Source organism: Furipterus horrens, unplaced genomic scaffold (genome assembly GCF_987537825.1).
Source record: "Furipterus horrens unplaced genomic scaffold, mFurHor1.1.pri manual_scaffold_5, whole genome shotgun sequence".
Classification (NCBI taxonomy): domain Eukaryota; kingdom Metazoa; phylum Chordata; class Mammalia; order Chiroptera; family Furipteridae; genus Furipterus; species Furipterus horrens.
This window is the reverse complement of record NW_028327175.1, coordinates 96,855,229-96,875,084: the sequence shown is the minus strand read 5'-3', so window position 1 is coordinate 96,875,084 and position 19,856 is coordinate 96,855,229. Positions and strand designations below refer to the sequence as shown.

Sequence of the window (19,856 nt, the reverse complement as noted above, 5' to 3'; positions counted from 1 at the left end):
CAAGTGGCCACAGTTGTATTCTAAGTTTTTTTCTAATTTCCTAATTTGTGGCATTAATTTATCGGGAAGAATTGGTGTGGCTTCCTGGAAAGCTTGACTTGGGGCCCAAGGTCCTGCTCCCAGACCTCACTTTTGTAGGCCCCAGGGTCCCTTTCTATGAAACAAGAAGCTGATTGATTCCCTTGGTTTCACATGAATCAAGGAAAGCAGACACTGGGGAATTACTGCTCTTAAACTAGAAAGGTTTATTTATTTTTAGGGAGGGGAAGGGACAGAGGAAGAGGGAGAGAAACATCAATGTGTGGTTGCCTCTCACCCCCAACTGGGGACCTGGCCCGTGCAACCCAGACATGTGGCCTGACTGGGATTCAAAACCAGTGACCCTTTGGTTTGCAAGTCTGCACTCAGTTCACTGAGCTACACCAGCTAGCCAAGATTGGAAGGTTTATTAAAAGGGTTTTGATTGGAGGAGGCACTTCTCCCTGACTGACTCTTCTGAGTCAAGGTTCAGGTGGGCCTTTGCCTTTGCTGAGAGACAGCCATGCTGCCCATGCACTGAGCCAAGGCCAGCCCAGAGCAGTGGCGCTCAGAGCAACTGAGGGCTCCACCGCTGCACCCTGCCTGCCCCTTCTGCAGAACTGATGCGCTTTGTCCACAAGATTTGCCCACAGAAGGCTGTAGCCTCATCTCTTCCTCAGTTCATTGAGGCCAAAGAAAGGAGCCCCAGGGCTCCCCCTAAGTGTCTGCGGAAGCTAGTATGCGTAATGCTTACAAGATAGACAAAATCTGCCCTGGAATGTAAGGATATTAAATATGGCTCCATCTGTATAAGTTAATTGCACAAGCTTATCAATCACAAAAATACTCCCAGTAACTGACATTGGTAAATGATTTGAGATCCAAATCCAAAGCAGAAAAGGACACACCGGTATTGTATGATGTTTTAGACATGGGGTAGAGATGTGACTTGCCCTAAGTGCTGGGCATTCGATTATGGCTGGAGCTGCCCTGCTCTCAGCACCAGGCTGGCTTTGTGGGGCCAGAGGGATGGTCCTGGGGACATGGTGCACCTCCCGTCACTGTTGGGGTCCAGAAGTCAAGCATCTCTGGAGAAGTGATCATTGGGAGACAGTCAATATTCCTGTGAGCTTTGGGTTCCTTGGCTCCTTCAGTGAAGATGAAAATCGTTGCCTAAAAGGAGAAGTTTGCTTTGGCTAGCACTCTGTTCCTGGGCCTGGAGCAACTGGTTTGGCACGGGGAGCGATGCACAGTGATGGTCAGCCTTCGGCTGTGCGACCACCGCTGGGCTAAGGAGAGAGCCTACCTATCAAACTGAGTTCTTCCCAGGAGCTTCCCCTTTACCTTTGAAATCCTGACTGTGTTCTTTGGTCCTGACCAAGGCATTGTTTATTCTGACCTGTCTTCAGTGTCTCTTCTCCAGCCCGACTTCTCCCCAGCTCTAAGTGCAGATGCCTATTTTGTATTTGCCCCTGCATGATCTCTCTCCAATCAACAGGCTCAGAAATGAACTGGCCTTGCCCACAAAACCAGCACTGCCTGTAATGCTGCCTCCCAGACATTAGTGGCTGACAGAGACATCCTCTTAATGCTCAGACAAAAACCTGCAATCCTCTTCAACTCCTCCACCTCGCACCCACACCCAGGAGATGCCCTATTGACTCCACAGAACATTCAGTACCTACTTCTCCTGCTGCCTTCCTGGGCTGAACCTCTCCACACTTAAGTCAGTCCCCCAAGTTTGCAGAGACCCACTCAGAGCCCACCTTTACCCAACGACTCCCAGCCTTCCCTGCCTAACAACCCCACTGACTGAGACCCTTGTGTTTGCCATGAATCTGTCACCCCACCAAGCCAGCCATGGGATTTGGGGGCAGGGTGGGCAGGGACTGCTTAGAAGGCCCAGCACCCCTGCAGAGTCACTCCACTTCAGCACCCATGGGTGCTGCCCCTTGGCCACCACCATGGCTCCTCCAGCCCGAACTCTCATCTCCTTTGGACAGGGGCTCCCCTGGCCAGTGAGGCCACCACCTGCACCAAGGCAGAGGTACCTTTTCCCAGGTCTGCTCTAGGCTTCCGTGGCTGCCATGTCCCCGTTCACATAATCGGGCTCTTCATCGTCCTCATCTGGGCTTCCCGCTGAGGAGGGAGGTGCTCCTCTCGGGACTTTCTCTGTGGACCAGCAGACGAACCGTCAGTTGGTTCACATGGACACACCCAGACATTCCCCAAGCTGGAGCACCCACCCAGGGCTCAAACTCCTAGATGCCCCAAAACAGCCTGATGGAAAAGGCTACTCTAGACAGTATCTGTCTTGGTTCTGGGATTTGCCAGATTTGTCCTGCATGGGAAGCAGAGTGAGTGGGACTCCATCTATACAGCTGGATGGGCAGCCTGCCTGGAAGGAGGGCCCCACCTCAAGAGGCCAGGCTGCTGAGTGGCAGCTTGCCATGGTTCAAGGCCAATGGAGCCGCTGATGCACTGAAGGCTTCACTGTGAAATTAGCTGAACTGGCTGCAGGGGAGCTCACCCTGGCCTGGCCCTCCCAAGTAAGACCCCCCAACTCCCACCTTTCTCCCCATCCTCCCAGGCTGGCTGCCGTTGACAGATCAGGAGCCCCTGTTCTTGAGCCACGTACCCACAACCCTTCTGGACTCCCGCCACTGCTGGATGGAAGCTGAATTCTGATAATCCTCAGATCCCTCATCGTCTGCAGGGAGAGAAAGCAGGAGAGGGACTGTGGATGGGAACCACCACAGCTAGTCCTAGGGCCAGTGAGGTGTCACGGCCCCTCCAGAGAGGCATCCTATGCCCTCGTGCTGGGCAGCCCCTCTGGGAAGGGAGGGATCCCCATAGAGCATTTCCACTGAGGCCCAGGATGATGGGGCCTTCTCCCGGGACATGAGGTAGCACTTGACCCAGAGGCATGAGAGATATTGGTGAACTTTCAGGCTTCAAGGCGGGTGATGCCTTTGAGCTGGGAGGATGTCAGGTCTCCGAAGTCTCTGCTCAGCTCTGAGCTGGCAGCCTCACCTGGGTCAGGCTGCTTCTGCTTGCAGATGAGTACGTTCTCATAGGAATTGGTATCCTCGTCGTCATCTGCGGGGGGAGAGGGGAGAGGGCTCTGGTTACTGTGGAACCTGTCCATCAAGCCTGGCTCTTCCTCCCTCCCTCCACCCAGCACTCCTTTGGCAGATGACCTGTCCTGCCAAGCCCCCAGACCTCTGGGTCTCCCAGGGGCCTCAAACATTTTCCTGGACAAGTTTCTTTAATGGGCACTGGCCCGACGCAGCCACCGCCACCCTGGGCTCCTTCTCTATCCTCCAGAGACACTGGGGAGGGGAGGTTACGAGACAGGGCTGCATTCAGGGCCAGAATGGATAGTTGGATGGAGGGAGGCCCATCTCTATCAGACAGTGAGGGGCAAGGAGAGCCACTGGGGGACCAGGAGAGATAAGAACCAGGTCTAAGCTTATTTGGAAGCAGACCCTTCAGGCAGGCTGGCTGGGCCGGGAGCCTTTGCCCATGGTCTTGGGCTGGGGGTGCACACCGGATCCTGTCACTGTGGCCTCGCCCCCCCACCTCCAATGAGGAAGCTAAACTCTAACCACTGCCCCATCCACCATCCACTTATATCAAAAGGGCTCTGAGAGCCCTGGCTGGTATAACTCAGTGGGCTAAGTACTGGCCTGCAGAACAAAGGGTCAGTGGTTTGATTCCCAGTCAGGGCACATGCCTGGGTTGCAGGCCAGGTCCCCAGTGGGTGAGAGGCAACCACACAGTGATGTTTCTCTCCCTCTCTTTCTCCCTTCCCCTCTCTCTAAAAATAAATAAATAAAATACAAAAAAAAAAAAAAGAGCTCTGAGAAATGAGGGCCCCACCCCAATTTGGAAGTGGCATAGGGGAAGAGGACCCCACTCCCTGCCCACCACGGCACCTCACCCCCCCAACCCAAGCATGGCCCAGGCAGGAACCCAGGCCTGTGTACCTCCTAGCAGGCACTATCTGCCCTCAGTCCTCTTTCTGTAAAGCAAAGGCGTTAAGGGCCTAGGGTTCCAGCATCCTAGAAGCTTGCAGGGCTCAGCAGCCATCAGCAAGTCTGCCCTCCCAGGGCTTGCTTCCAAGGTCCCATATGTGCCCAACCCTGAATGGGGCCTGGATGACAAGGGGCCCAGCTTTCCTCCACTCCCCAGATCCCTCTAATGCTCTCTCACTCCTGTGGCCGATCCTCTGACTCCCGCACATCGCTTCCCTCCTCTGCACCTGGGCTCCTGCCCGTGGTACCAACTTCCTCATCTTCCCTCTGCTCCAAGATCCAGGCAAACTCAGGCCCAGCCTCCTCCCCCAAGTCCTCCTAAACGCCTGGGTTCCACCAGTGAAGCTGAGCCACCATGCCCTCCTCCTACTGCCCTCCTCCTCTGCCTCACCTTCTTGGGGCTTCTGGAACCGCCTCCCATTGTAATAGTCCATGGTAGTGGGCTCTCTGGCAGAAAACACAAACACAATACTAGTTGCTGGGCAGGTCTGTGGTCAGGGTGGGGGCTTCTGGGGGGAGCAGTGAGGCAAGGGCTGCTCCAGCCATTGCCCTCCCAGAGGCCCATGGGGCTGGGCCAGAGTGTCCCCTGATCCTTCCTTCCCACTTCCCTGGCCCCCTGACCCCCACACCCTGGGGCTGAGGGGTGGCAGCCTGGCACTAGCCCCCTTGCCATGTGTCCCTAAGCAAATCTCTGTCTTCCCTAGGCCTCAGTTTGCCCATTTGTGAGATGAGATATCTGAGGGCCCTTCCTCTCTGGGGTTCCAGATGCCCCTGTAACTTGTTTCTGACTGGGTGATGCAGGATGAACCCCCCCCACACACAGCCCCTCCCCCGAGTAGGGCCACATTCCTATTGCTGTCCCCATCCCCACTAAGCTACCTGAAGGAAAACAATGCTACCGAGAACCTGTCTGGGCCTCGGCTGGCAGGCTCTGGGGCAGGAGACCTTCCCTCATAAATAAGGGCAGGGGTGTGTGGGTGTGGGGAGGAGATGCCAGGGCTGGGAGAAGGCCACTCACATGTAGGCTGCATCTGATCCATGTCTGCTCCCTGCAGGAGGAGGCAGAATTAGGCCTAAGGTCCAGCGGGGGGCCCCCACCATGGCCCCCACATCCCTGGAGCCCACCTACCTTTTCTGAAGTTCTGGTACCTTGGGTACGCAGAATCTGGAAGAAAGGCCAAGGGCTTCCTACCTTCTTCATACTTTTGTACCTGTTCTCTGTCCCTCCCTCACTAGGCCTAACCCATTAGGGCCCCCCAGCCCGCCTGTGTGTCTCGTCTGCAAAGGCCTTCCTGTCAGGCCCGGCCCCCCTGCCTCCACCCACGACTCCCCTGCACCTCTGCACAGTATCTGTCTCAGTCCCCCCTCACCCCTGCCCCACTCCTGTGTCTGAGGGTCACTCACCCTCGAGGCTGGGGGAGAACTGCAGCAGCTTATCCATCCTGCAGGGGAGAGGAAGGAGGGGCTGAGGAGGGGCTGAGGGACAAGGAATGGCCCTAGGGTTTAGGGGAATTGAAAGGCCACAGCCGTCCAGACTCCTTGTGGGGCTCTGGAATCCAGCAACGCAACTCTGAGGTCTGAGGAGGGAGTAAGGTCTTGGCCGGAACTCAGCCAGGTGGGTGCCCCAGGGTCTTCCTTGTTGCCTCCCCTGGGGGCTGCGACCCCTCTGAGCGCGGGATGAGGGGCTCATTCCTACCTCTCTGGTGTCAGGTCAGAGGCTGTGTCCATAAGGGGCCTGACCACTGCAAAAGACAAGGGGGTGTTGGCTGGACCCCTGGCCAGCTTACCAGTGTAGCCCCCTCACCCCATCAGATCAGGTGTGGCCACAGCCTCAGGGTGATGAAGACAGAAGGGACTTTGATAGGAAGCCCCCAACCCTGAGTCCAGCCCCTGGAACCTTGTGTTGGGGGACTCACAGGTGTAGGTCCGGGCCACTGTGAAGTTCTGTTGATCCTCCTGCCTGGAAACACATGGGACTGTCCTGAGCTAGGGCCTGGCCTCCCACAGCCCAAGGGACAGAGAGACAGGAGAGATGGACAGACAGGGACAAGAAACAGAGAGGAGGGACACACCAGGGCAAGAGTAAGAAGCAGCTGCCACCCCTCCAGGTCTCAGAGCTAGAGCCCTGCACCCTGATGCCCTCATTCTCTGGCCTGCTCTCCGCCCTGCCCGTGCACTCCCACCCTTTTCACATGGCCCTGGGATGGAGGCAGCTGCCAGGGAACCCATCTCTCAGCGTGGCTTACCCAAGAACCCCCAGAGATGGTCAAAGGGTGTGTGGGCAGGGCTGGGGAGGCCACCTTGAGACTCTGGGGTGTGATGGTTGAGGCGACAACTCAGGGACCCAGTGGTGGCTTCAACCAGGAGCAACAAGAAGGCTGCCCCTACCCACCTACCACTCCAAGGAATGCCTAACACTCCTAAGAAAGCACATCCCTCAAACACACTGTTTACTCCCAAATGGCTGGTGGGGCTACTTCAAGGTTAACAGACACAGCCAGGTATCTAGCAATTACCCAGTGTCCCCTTCTTCCCTTGAAACACAAACCTGCCTTTGGTTTTGCCAGCAGCATGCCCAACTAAAAGACTGCATTTCCCAGCCTCCCTTGCACCTAAGTGTGGCCACGTGATTAAGCTCTGGTCAATGAAATGCAAGCCAAGGTTTTTGGGAGTTCCAGGAAAGCTCCTTAAAGGAGTCACTGGCAATGGGAGTACAGCCTTTTTGTCCTTCCCTTCATTCTTACTACTGCCTGAAATGCAGAGATGAGGGCTGGAGCCCTAGCTGGCATTTGGAGCTCCTCCCCTGGCCTAATATGGGTATCTGGTCCAGCCTTCCAGAAACTTCTGGGATGCTGGTGGTCCGGGTGATCTGATTTAGGAAGGATACTCTCAATCCACAGGAGAGAGCCAGGCATGGCTTCCTGGAGGAAGCGGTGCAGGAACTGGGCCTGACACACACATAGGCTGGCAGGACTGAACCCAAGGGAGGTGGGGACCACCCGAGTCTCCCTCCCACCTTTCCGACCCTGGCCCTATTTTCCCACTCCCTATATGGGCAGGTTTAGTCTACGGTCAATCCGGAGCCTTGAGTGAGCAGAGACTGAGGGAGGAGGGGAGAGGGGGACAGTAGAGTGGAGGGACACCAGGGGAGCCCAGCCCACCCCTGGGGAGGTTATGGGCTGGCAATCTAGATGGCCAGCTGACCAAGTAGCCAAAGATGCCTGGAAAGATCCAGTCTGTCCCCAGGGGTGGGCCTGGATGGGAAAATTCTATTTTCAAATCTCATTGTGGTTTTTCAGTTGCAAAAGGAAATGAGGAAGGGTGTGTGTGCATGTTTGTATGTGAGTAGCCACCGGGTATGCATACAGTGCTGCACGTGTGAGTAGGGCATGCATGAGCAAGTGTGTAGGGAGTATGTGGGTATGCAGGCCTGTGCACACATGCACGTGCAGGCCTCTGAGGCCCCCCAGGTTCTCCCTTGGTCACTATCCTACTCAATGTAAGGACAACAAAGGCCACTGCCCTCAGGCCTGGGGTTGTATGTGGGTCACCCCTGGTCTGCAGTGTTCAGCGTGGCTGACCCTCCTGGGACTTGTGGAGCAGAAAACCGGCCCTCAAAGTGCCCGGAGCTCCATCGTGTGCCCGGAGCTCCATCGCCCGGGTCCCGCCACCCTGCTGGGGTCACTAACTCCATTTCATCTCTACCCCATGTCCCTCTTTCCTGCTGCAGATAAGCCCCAGCTTCCAGCTTTTCTGTTACTCCCTTGGCCTGGAGAGCAAAGCCAAGGCCTCTCCCCACAGTCAAGGGCTAATCCAGTTCATCTCTCGCAAGACACACAGGACCTGCCACCTCATCCCTGGGAGACAGTGTCCAACCTGCTCCTATGTCAGTGACTGCCCATGCTCTTCCCCTTATGCCTCTTTCTCTCTTAAAATCCTTCCCACCTCCTCTATCAGGCCTTCCTTAATCATCCAGGGAGAGAGGCCCAAATCTTCCCCTGCGTTCCTTTAGCATTTTCCAGGGGAGATTCAGACACAGCTCACATTTTACTCTGTGCTTAGTTTCTGCCCCACACCCAACTCTCCATTGCCCCAGAGGGTGGATTCCTCTGTCAACACCCCTCCCCCAGCCCCTGCCCCTCAGCACAGCAGGCTGCCCTGGATTGAGTTCACATCTCTGGAGATGCTCTTGGGCCAGCTGGAGAGTGGCATCCCCTCTTGAAGCCCTTGAAGGGCTTGCTGGCCAGGCTAGGGCAGGGCCTGAACAGCCCCTGGGTGGCCCCCTCTCCTTCCCTTGATGGCTTGAAACCCACCAGAGCCCAGCACGGAGGAGGTGTGAGTGAAGGGGTGAGGGACAGCATGCAGATGCCCGAGGGGATGCGCATGGGGATGCCCACACCCAAGGCACACAAACGCACTGGGCTGGGGACACTGAGGCACTCACAGGCTCCTCTGCTGACAGATTTTGTCGGACCGCTTCGCACCTGCAAGAACGGGACCAGATTTGCAAGTGTCCAGAGCCAGAGTGGGGACTGAGATCCGAGACCCTCCTCATCCTGTCTCCCCTGTGCCCTCCTGTGCAGGCCTGGGACTGGACATGGGGGCCTGCCAATCACCGTGGGCCATCTGTTATTGGCAGGGTGTTTCTCACCATTCATTTAGGAGAATGGAATGTAGGGAGAGTGGATGCCCCAGGCAGCCCAGCCTCCCCTCCCTTGTCCAGAGCAGAACCCCCGGCCCCAGACATACACCCTTGATCTAGCAAAACCAAAGCCCCACAGTGGACCAGACCCATTGTGTTCAGGCGCAGTTTGGGGCCAGTCTGAGGAGGAGTTGTCCTGTCTTGTGAGGCTTATCTGTCCGCCCTTTCCCACCACAGCCCGGTCTCAGCCTGTGAGGGCTTCTGGGTATACCACCTTCTCCTCCATTGAGCCCATGACACCCCCTACCTGTCATAATCCCGCCTTTACCTGGGCGGGAGCAGCGCACACACAGGCTGGCCACCACCCCCAGCAGCAGCAGGAAGGCCACCCCAGGCCACAGCAGCTCAGCCTCTGTACTCATGTCCACTCCAGGCCACTTTTCCTGCAACTTTACAACGTGGGGGCCCCCCATGAGTCAGGTGGAAGGGCTGCAGGGCTACCCTTCCAGGAACCTGCCCAGCTCCGCACTCTCAGGTTTCTTACCCCCAATGTCCCCTGACAGCACCACAGCTGAGCTTAGGCTGTGGGAGCGCCCTTCCTACCCTGCTGAGGCCCAGGTCAGGATCAGACCTATTCCCCCATCTGACCCCAGGCCAGCACACTTGATAAGTGCTGGGAGCTTCTGGCCACCCACCAGACAGCACCACGTGCGAGCGCACATTCCTACACACACCCTCACTTAACCCACACAAGTGCCCTTTGAGGGAGAGGCTTGCTCCACTTCACAGATAAAGAGACACCCAGCTTTACTCCCCAAACTCAGAGTCTGTGGACCTTTCTGCATGGGAGCTCCCAGCAGCCCTCTCCCAATCTAGGGCATGTCACCCAATGCACAGCCTCCTGGGGAAGCTGGGAGTGGGATTTCCATTCATTAAACACCGGTGCACCCAGATTCCTCCTGTCCTCGGAGCTGGGAGGTGGGAGATCAAGAAAGGCTTCTTGGAGGAGATGGGCTTGAGAGCATGGGAAAAGCACCCTCCGGGCAGAGGGAGCTTGCTGTCCATGGTGGCCGGTGGTGGGCTGTCGGGCTGGAGGAGAGCGGCTGCAGGGGGAGGAGGCTCCGAGTCCCTCCCTGCTGGCCATCGCCTCAGTGGCTGGTCCCTGCCACGGCCTCGGGACCACACTGTCATTGCCAGGCCTTGACGATTGCAACCACACCTCAGAGGCTGGTGAAGGCAAGCACAGCCCTCTTGAGTGGGTTTCCAAGGAGAATCACTGACATATAGAGACTCAGCCCCCCAAAATAGCCAAGAAACAGCTGAGGGCAGCGGGGTGTCTCTGAGAGAGCTGTGTCCTGGCGGATGCATGGAGCCCCCATCCCTGAGCACCCACTCTGTGCACACCTGTGCCTCCTGCTTCAGGCACCTGGGAGGAGGGCTTCTCCCCCCTTTACAACTGGGGAGGGTCAGGTGTGGGGAGAACATGAACTTCATACTGCCCCCCTCCTGCTCTGGACTCCCCTGAGACCTGTATGTACCTGGCCGTCCCCTCACCTCTTTGAGCTCCCCAAACCTCTTTGGCAAATCTCCATGTATGTGGAGCCTCTGTCAGGGAGGCTCCTCTCCTTCCCCAAAACTCCAAGTGAGTCAGCAGGAACATGAGAATCCCCAAATCTTGTGATGGAGCAGCCTCCACGTGAAGAGAAAGATTGACTCCGTCACACAGGATGTTGTTTGAGGGGCATCTGCTCCCCCTCCTCTCAGAGGCTGGGCACTGCCCGCCTGGCCTGCATACCTTGCTCTGCCTTGCGTGGCTGCCGCAAGGCAGACTTCCTCCCCAAGTCCCCAGGCATGGCCCACATCCATCTTAGGTTGTTTGGAGTTGGGAACACCTGCCTTATAGGGAGGACTCCAGGGTTGAATACTACCAGCATCTCATTTCTTGGCCTCAGTTTTCTCATCTGTAAAATGAGGGTCAATCACATCCAGCCAGGCTCATGACTGGAGCTTCCTGAAGAGAAACCTACTGAGGGTCTTATTTCCAGATGGCTGGTTGGGACAGCTCCCTCAGGCTCCTGACCCTTGACAACTTTGTCCTTTGGTTAAGACAGTGACTCGTCCCCAAAGGAGACCTGGGCACAGACACATGGGGTGGGTCGCACACAGGCCCCTTCGAGAGCCAAGACATGAGTCCACCACCAGCCATCCCCAGGAGCTGCTGAAGACCCCAGAAGCAAGTCCACACTCTCAACCTGACACTCGAAGTCCTGGGATATGGCCTGCAGACCTCTGGGGAAGGGTGGCCCTCCACGCTAGAGGTCCCCGACCATGGGAGAGCCCTCTTGCTTCCTGAAGTGAAAAGCACGCTCAGGGGAAGCCCCAGCCCTGAGGCTCCACCTACCTGGCAGCAGGGGAGGTCGGGGAGAGGAGCACAAGAATGCAAATTCTGCTCGGGAACAAAAATTGAATCCTAGAGTCACGGGCCTTTGGTCACCCCTTTGTTAAATGGGGGAAAAAATGACACTCTTCCCGTGGGTTTGTCACATGAGGCCTGACATCCAGATGACGCATGTAAGGTGCTAGTGTTGGGCGGGGCATGGTTGGCTGTGACCACCATGGCTGGCCATCATCACGGTCCCAGTGGAAGGGGCAGGGGCAGCTGAGGCCAGAGCTGGCTGAGTGGCCTGCAACAAGCAGTGTGGAGCAACTGTACCTGAAGCCTTTCCCATCTGTTCCCAGACAGGGCTGAGGCTCCCTCCATTGCCTCCTGTGGGCATTAAGCTGGGACCCTGAGAGGGCCTGGGATGAAAGGAGAGCGTGACCCTTGCCCCAGTCCCTCAGTTAGTTGTCACAGCCACCCGCAGGATATGTAGGGATACAGCAGGCCCAGAGAGGTGTGTACTCTGTCCAAGGTCACACAGCTGGCCAGTCACAGAGGCAGGATCAAAACCCAGGGCAGGCTGTTTCCAAAGGCCACATTCCTTTACCTTTTTCTTATATTACATTTTTAGGAATCATGAAATATTTGTTAAAAGAGACTAATTTGAGGAAAACTCCTGTGCCCTCCCTGCCACGCTGAATAAATCTGCCCTGTCTTGTTGAGAGCAGGGCAGTGGGGCAAGAGTGGAGGGAGAGGAGTGTGGGTCCCAGGAGAGGCAGACCCAACAGCTCCAGGAGGCCCCAAGAAGCGAAGCAGGGCTGGGTGGGGTAGGGAGGGAGGCTACCACAGCCTGTGGCTCTGCAGGTCAAAATAGCACAAGGGGAAGTAGGCAGTTTTCATATGAACAAGGTTGTGAGAAGTTGGCTGTGGCTGAGCTGCTTGGGCCTTGGCATCTGAGTCTCCCCCCTGGAAAGGTCCTTGGAGGTGATACTGCCCACTCTCCCAGCACTCACCATGCTGTAGATGGGGAAACTGAGGCCCACTAGGGCTGCAGGACAGGCTGGGGTAGGGGTAGGTAGAGGTCCTGATCTGAGCCCTGGGAAGGCTCTGCTCTGAAGTCTGTTTCGTTTTCCCAAATAACTTTGGCCTTCAGATGAGACCAGCCGAGACGCTACTAATGGAGGCTCTCGATGCTGTGACTGGTGCAGGGCCTAGGCAGCCCTTGTGCCAGGGCAGAAGTGGGGGACTGATGAAGGCCAGGGCCACCTGTTGATAGAGCTGGGCACAGGGAGCTCCCCAGGGCCGACAGCCTGTCAGGACACCAGCAGAGAGCTGGCAGGTCAGGCTGGAGCCTGGGTGGAAGCAACAGGGATAGATGCTTTCCCGTGGCCTGAGGCAGGACCTGGGCATGCTTGCAGGTAGTCTCACCCATCCTCCCATAGTCCCGTGTCTGAGATGTTACAGTTCCATTTTACAGATGAAGGAGCCTACGCTTATGGGCATGGACCTTGGGAACTACTGTCCTGGCCCCTCACCTGTCTCTGGAAATGATGGAACCACCCTGGAGGCTTCCTAGGACTGCAGGCTGGGCTGGGGAAGGTGAGGGCAGGAAAGTGGCTGAAGCCCCAGAAACAGGCTGCCCATCTGTGTGCCGCAGGTTCCAGGGTGAAGGCTCCCTAGTCAGGGGCGCTAGGTAAGGCTGGGGCCAAAGGAGGGGGTGCCAGGCATCCTGACATCTTCCCACTCTACCCAGTGGGCTTCCGAGTGCTCCTGCTGGGCCAACGAGGCCCCTCCAACCCCCATGGGGTGTCGGGGGTGTGGGGGCAGACTCAGGACTCAGGATCAGGCTCCAGGCACTCCTGGGAAAGGCTTACCTGAGAGTTGGGGGCTCTTTACTGCGGCCACCTCATGCTGAGCCCACACACCTGCCGGAGCTGACAGCAACGCCACTGATACTTGCGGGCAGCAGGCAAGGCGGCGGGCTTCCTGTCAGCCACTGAATCATCCCTCACACATCCGCTGCCCTGCCGGACAGGCTCTGCTGTGAACAGAGACAGACACACACGCGTGCGCACCAGAGAGAGAGAGATTGAGAAAGAATGAGACAAACAGACACAGAGAACAGGAAGACATGGACACACTAAATAACACACATAAACCCAAGTCACACAGGGAGACACACACATAGAGGGACAGGGAGAAAGAATAAAATGAGAACGTTCACATGGAAACACACACAGGCAACAAGAGAAGGAAGACATAGAGATGCACACACTAAAGAATACACAAATACACACCAACACTAAAAACACACACACACACATGCAGAAACCCAAAGACACGGAATCACAGAGAGAGAAAGAGGAGAAACAGGCAGGGTGAGAATGAGAAAGAAAAGCACACTCACAGCACACACAGAGGCACAGGGAGGGACAGGCAGAGACCGAGCCTGAGATCAACCAAGAGACTCAGACTGAGAGAGGGAGACACAGGGAGAGAGACCCACACACTGTCAGACACACAGCAAGACAGCCAGAGCCAGATACTCAAGAGAGCCAGTCCCAAGAATGAGACAGGTAGCACATGTGCGCGTGCACACACACACATACACACACACAGGACATGGGACAAGGGACATGGGTGGGTGGAGAAGACAGATCAAACAGCTGGAGACAGACAGCTGAGAGAGAAACAGCCAGCCACAAGCTTTCGAGGGAGCATGACAGGCAGCTGGGCTGAGGGACAGAATGAAGGACAATCATGACTCCTCCATTCCTGGGAGTCACGTCTCATCACCCCATTTTCCAGATGAGGCTCATGGAGGGGCGGAGCAGGGTGAGTGCACTGGCAGGGCGACCACAGCCCCACTCTGATGGTGGCTGCCCCAGCAGCAGTCCCTCCCCCAGCTGGTAGAGGTGTGATGGAAGGCCTGGAAGGCATCTATCTGCTCACTGGGAGAGATTGGTAACCACGTGCGTAGGCTCCAGTGTTCATGTTGCTGGTCATCCTGGTCATCAGCAACTTGTGCAAGGCCATGGAACTGTTAGTGGTATCCACCTGCCAGAGATCCCAGGGAGGCCCCCAAGGGTCCCGATACTCCATCAATCTGGCACTTTATAGGGACTGGTCTCCCCAGCTCTAGGCCTGGGTCTGGATGTTTCTTGGGGACCCGAGGTGGGGATGGCCAAGAACTGCAGCCAAGGCCCAGCCAGGGCTGGCAAGGGGCGAAGTGGAGACAGGAGGCTCAGACTCAACTGAAACAGAAACTTGAGGGTGGGCTGGGCTCGCTGCTGCCGCCCTGTGGCGGGAGAAGGGCGGTGCAGGGACTAGAGCTTGTGGGAGATCCTGTGGGCCCTCAGTGCCAGGAGCTTGTCCCCATCCCCGCATGTGGTGGGACTGGAACTAAAACTAATCACTAATCTCATCTGACTCCCAACCCTGTGAGTGCAATCACCACCACCACACTCCCATATTTCATGTAGGCAAGGCTACATTTATGTTAGTTTCTCTCACAGGCGAGAACACAATGGCGCAGAGAACTGGATTTGAGCCCAGACCCCCAAAGTGTCCAAAGCCCTTTCCCTTCCCACCACCTGAATGCAGGGCCATCAGTGGGAGAAAGCCAATAGTCCTCCTTGCTGGGCTGCCTGCTTGGCCCCGCCTCACACAACTGTAATAGCCCGCGTGGGTTTCCACCCATCCCTGGACCACCTGCCTCACAGGGGTTTCCTGCCTGCAGACAGCCAGAAGCCTCGACACTTGTTAACGGGAAGGGAATGGAGTTCTGTTCTACATTTTCGGCTTCTGTCTTGGGCCTTAGCAACGGCAGGTGCTGAGGTAACAACTTCGGACAACTGGCCGTCTCCAGGTCCGACCAGGAGCCCTCCTGGACCCTCTCTGAGCCCATATTCCATCTACAAAAATGGGCCTGTCAACCCAAAGACCCTTGTTGGACCTGAGTGGATCTTGCCCCCTTTCTATGCACTTCTCAAATTCCTCCAAGTTCTATTTATAAACCATTCACTTGTGAATTAGAAAGTCGTCGTTGGCAGCCGTCCGTCTCGAGAGACGATGGTGTAGCTTCTTAAGAGTCCATCTGCACCGCCGAGAATGGCTGTGCAGTCCGACTCGGGAGTGACATGGTATCTTGTCTCCTCCCGTGTTGAATCGACATCTTGTGATGACGCTGAAGCTACAGAGCCTGGGCAGGGTGATATGGAGGGTCTGCTGTTGCCCATGCAGCAGACCCCCCCTCTCTTCGCAGCTGAAGGGTCCAAGGGAAAGACGGAGTCGATACAGCTTGGGTTCAGGTGCGCCGCAGGAGTTGCCGGTGTTGACTACAACGTCAAACCGCCTTAGGGACTCCGGCTCCGAATTTTCTGTTGGGGTTTACTCCCTTAGCCTTTCCCCTGAAGAGGTATGCCGCAAGGCAGCGGAGGTTTTTTGGAGTCAGAGTTTTCCTTCTCTGATGTACCCTGACTGGAAGATCGAACCAGCGACACTCAGCTCGCAGGCCGACACTCAATCCACTGAGCTAAACCAGCCAAACACAATTTACCATTTTAACCATTTTAATCGTGCAAATCAGTGGTGGTATACTCACAATGTTGTAGAACCATAATTATTTCTAAAACTTTTTTATTACTCCAAACAGGGCTATTTACCTTTTAGTTCTCAGCTGATGAAGTTGCATGTACACTTGTAATAGCAGCAAAATGCCCAGGTAGTAAAGCAACAACTTTGAACAGATCCAAGGATGATAATCTCCTGGGGTCACATATCCTTTAAAGGCTAATAGAAAGCTTTAGATTTTCTTCAGAAAAGATGCACTTTGAGAAGTGCACACAACACTCTAGAAGCAGTTGGGACCCACTGTGTTTTCTGTCATCCCCAACTCTCAAGATGCAAAATGAGCATTACTCCCACCCCTCATCCCCAGCTGTTTATGACATTTCTCTCTGGTAATTCACTCACTACCCAATGGAACCTGGAATATTACATTCTTCTGCCTCACCCTACCTATTTTTAAAAAATTGGTTTTGTCATGTTATTTCTACAGTTTGTCATATAAAGTATGATGCTATCTGTAAGCATTTGGGACTTCCTATTAACATAACTGTGACCCACCCATACTGTTGCGAGTGGCTCTAGTTCATTCCTTTGGACTTCTGTACAACATTCTGTCATCTGAATATAGGTTTTGGGATATATACCTGGGAGGGGAACCACTGGGCAAAAAGTATAGGAACATTCAATTTTCAAGTTCATTCTCAAAGCAGCTGCACTCACACTTTCAAGACGTAAAAGACCCACAAACTCCAGAACTGGTTTCTCAGGCTTCTTGACTTCTCATTTCAATGGGTGTAAAATAGTATTTTATTTGTCTTGATTTACAATTCCTTGATTGCTGAGGCTGAACACCATTTTTTTTTTTAAGGTCAGCATTGCCTTTATTTATTTTTTTTAATGTGTTTTATTGATTATAATATTACATTTGTGCCAATTTCCCTTCCCTCTGCTCCCCTCCACCCGGTGGCCCCCTCCCTCCAGTTGTCCCCCCCTTTTAGATCATGTCCATTAGTTGTGCATACAGTTCTTCTCAACCTCTGTCTATTCCATTCCCTCCTACCATGATCCTTAATTCCTATATCATCTCCCTCCCTCTCCCCCATTTTCTTTTAAAAGATTTTATTTTTAGAGAGAGGGGGAGGAAGAGAGAAAGAGAAACATCAATGTGTGTGGTTGCCTCTTGCACACCCCAAACTGGGAACCTGGCCTGCAACCCAGTCATATACTCTGACTGGGAATCGAACTGGCGGCCTTTGGTTCACAGGCCAGCAATCAATCCACTGAGCTACTCCAGCCAGGGCTAAACATCATTTTTTTGCCATAATTCCTTTTCTGTGAAATACCTGTTAATGTATTTTGGGTTTTTTTTTTTTTCTTTTTAGTTTATGACATCGTTTCCTTTTTTGTTTTGATGAAGTACTTTAAAAAAATGTAATGAATATATTCTTAGTTGGAATCTTGGTGCTCTTTACAGAAACTCTGGGCTACCTACAAAGCTGCCGATTCCCCCTCCTTCCCAATCCTGTTTAGAAAGATAAGCTTGTAGGCCAGTAATGATTTTAACATTTACCTGGTTTCCCTCAGTGAACAGGTACAGGAAACATTCTCTCTAGTGTCCAAACTGAATACCAAAGAGCCTGCTGCTGTGAGTTTGCTTTTTTATTTGTATATTTAATATTTTACAGTTAGAAGGTGGTTACAGGTAGGGGAAGAGGTTAGTAGGTTATAATTAAACACACAGTCTTCATTATTTTGATTCATTTTCATGACCAAAAAATTGCAAAAGGAACAACTTTAAGATACTGGATATGTTTATATGCTTGTTAACCTCACACAGAAGAGAAAGGAACTCAAATACTTTAACATTAAAACAATGCCAAGAAAACATGAAAAATAGAGTGAAGCTCCTCACTGAAAAAGGATACACATGGCCAGGCCCAGGCAGGCCACTCTTAAGCATGAGGAGCAAGTAGCCCGCCCTCTATGCCGACTCCCTCCTGGGGGACGTCTGGGCAGCCCAGGCGAGAGCCGCCTGCTGCACACAGCATGGACAGCTGTCCTGTACCAAAGGTCCTTTAGGAAGTCTGAGATGTGACACCTCGTCCTCCCTTCCAGACTTCCCTGAAAGAGCACTGGTGAGAAGTCCCACTGGGCAGACAGACAGAAGTGGCTGAGCAGAAAAAACAGGCTGCCTACCCCATTCTCCACCAGAGCAAGAAGCCCCATGGACGACACTAGGCCGTCAAGTCCTACTGCAGTTGACATTCCACAGTGAACCTTGTCACTGTGGCAGTGACACTGCATGACCTCAACAGTCATTTGGAATGTGAGAAGGGGACTGAGGGGAAAGAACAAAAATGTATTTAAAGCACACTATTCCCTCACTTATCGCGGGTATTACGTTCTAGACCCCCCCTCCCCCAGTAGGTGAAAATCCGCATAGGAACCGTACATTTTAGTATTTATATATTTTTTAAGGCTTTATAAACCCTTCCCACACACTTATAAACCGTTCCCAGTCCCTTATTAACCTTTTCCACACTTATAAACACTACTTATGTTCTTAAACATATCTACACTCTTAAACCTATGTAACTTCAACAACATATGTATACAGTACCGCAAAATCCCGCGATATAGCGAAAAATCTGTGATAAATAATTAAATATATTTTTAAAAATCCTGCGATACAGTGAGGCCGGGATAAGTGAACCGTGATATAGAGAGGGACTATCATAAGGCTGTTTAAAAACCAAACAGGCACAGGAACCCCTGGAGGCTGCAGAGCACACTGCAAAAATACGCTGTTTCCAGTGAGTCTCAGGCTTGAGTGGCTCTGAGTTGAAGTTAATTAGCTCTCCCTGTTCTACACTTTTTCTCTACCAAGTCATCTTCTTCACTGAGAAAACCAGGCTATTCGCTGAAAATCACAAGTTGAAAGTGGACACTACGTAACAATTCCAACACCCCTCTTCTTTACCCAAATGCCCGGCTCCTGACTTCTTCCCTTTGTGCCTCCTGCTCTCCAAGACGTCCCTGAAGAAACAAGACATCCAAGCCACCACAGGAAATCCAGGCTTCTGGACATCTGCCGTGGAAACAATTCCTTTCCTAGGACCTACAGAAACAATCTGGCCTTTGACAAAATTGATTTTGAGGCTAGAATGTTCTTAGAAACCTGAGCCCCTTATTAATAATAAAGGGCCCTCATTGTAACATCATTAAATCTTGGTTCTCTGAAGCCAGCTCAATAGTAGAGAGAAATCAACCGTTTTAAATTTATTTCTGGACCATTCACATAGTAGGTGAAAATGTTCGTGAAAAGGACTCTTATTTATTTAGGTGCTTCTCTGGGGAAAGATGCACCCTCCTCTCTTGATTCAGTTACTTATGGATGAATGGGAGGCAGATACTAAAATGCTTTCCGTAATATGCAATATTACAAACCAAGGGAATAGGTGCTTGTGAGAAACAACCGTTGTGAAGTTATAGCGACATGTGAAGGGAGGCAGGAAGTCAGCTGCACAGGAGTTTCATTTCAACTATAAAGAACCTCTGACTTCCTGGGAAACCTGGCTGACTGTTGCAAGAGTCTGAACATTCCACAGGCTTTTCAAAGATAGAATCTAAAAGGACCTTTAGAAAGAAGCCTCAGAGTTGGATTTCAAGCCTCTGGCCATGGGAAATCCCTCCAGGAGATCCAGTCCCAACTCCTCAATTTAGGGCAGAGGATTTTTGGTCTCAGGGAGTCTCCCCCTTAAGGAAAATAGCAGTATGCATCAAGTCCTTTCTGCCATGCCCTTGGCTGGGGAGTAGAAGTAAACAGACATTCATGCAACCTCCCCCCCACCGCCCCGCCACAGCCAACCTTATCTCTCTACATCTGGCTGCAATCAAGGCTCTCACCTTAAGGTAAGCGAATTCTGCACTGTGCCAACCAGTCCTGTCCCAAACAACTCAAAGCTCTGCACCTTGCCCAGTCACAAAACCACCAAATGACACAGCAGCACCTCCCCAAACATGATCTGCTTGCCATGGAGTAGCACCCATCACTGTCATGAAGAGTACCCAGAATTTCTTCTAGAAACAAGCAGTTAAAAAAAGGTTAATAAATAAATAAATAAAGCAGGTGCACATTGTGCAAATATTTGAATTATTCCCTATTGGGAAAAAAAAAGTCCCTAACCCAACCAAAAACTACAGCCACACC

The 19,856-nt window shown here is 53.4% G+C and overlaps 1 protein-coding gene across 1 annotated transcript; it reads right to left on the bottom strand.

The window, feature by feature from the left end:
- Positions 1 to 221: 221 nt before the first annotated feature.
- On the bottom strand, positions 222 to 13,143 carry LAT2 (linker for activation of T cells family member 2). The gene is made up of 14 exons (XM_090279349.1): positions 12,952 to 13,143; positions 9,026 to 9,146; positions 8,500 to 8,539; positions 5,972 to 6,015; positions 5,752 to 5,797; positions 5,460 to 5,497; positions 5,185 to 5,220; positions 5,074 to 5,104; positions 4,685 to 4,691; positions 4,447 to 4,543; positions 3,052 to 3,117; positions 2,657 to 2,728; positions 2,070 to 2,190; positions 222 to 1,191 (listed from the first exon to the last, which is right to left on the bottom strand). The coding sequence occupies exons 2-13, from the start codon at positions 9,117 to 9,119 to the stop codon at positions 2,087 to 2,089; spliced, it is 675 nt and encodes a 224-aa protein (XP_090135475.1). The 5' UTR covers positions 9,120 to 9,146; positions 12,952 to 13,143; the 3' UTR covers positions 222 to 1,191; positions 2,070 to 2,086.
- Between the last annotated feature and the right edge of the window lie 6,713 nt (positions 13,144 to 19,856).

Excerpts from the sequence above, each read along its gene's own strand:
- LAT2 (XM_090279349.1), bottom strand. The coding sequence starts at position 9,119 with ATGAGTACAGAGGCTGAGCTGCTGTGGCCTGGGGTGGCCTTCCTGCTG. Across the intron at positions 6,016-8,499 it reads ATCTGTCAGCAGAGGAGCCT|GCAGGAGGATCAACAGAACT; the intron begins GTGAGTGCCTCA and ends ATGTGTTTCCAG. Across the intron at positions 3,118-4,446 it reads GTTCCAGAAGCCCCAAGAAG|ATGACGACGAGGATACCAAT; the intron begins GTGAGGCAGAGG and ends CTCCCCCCGCAG.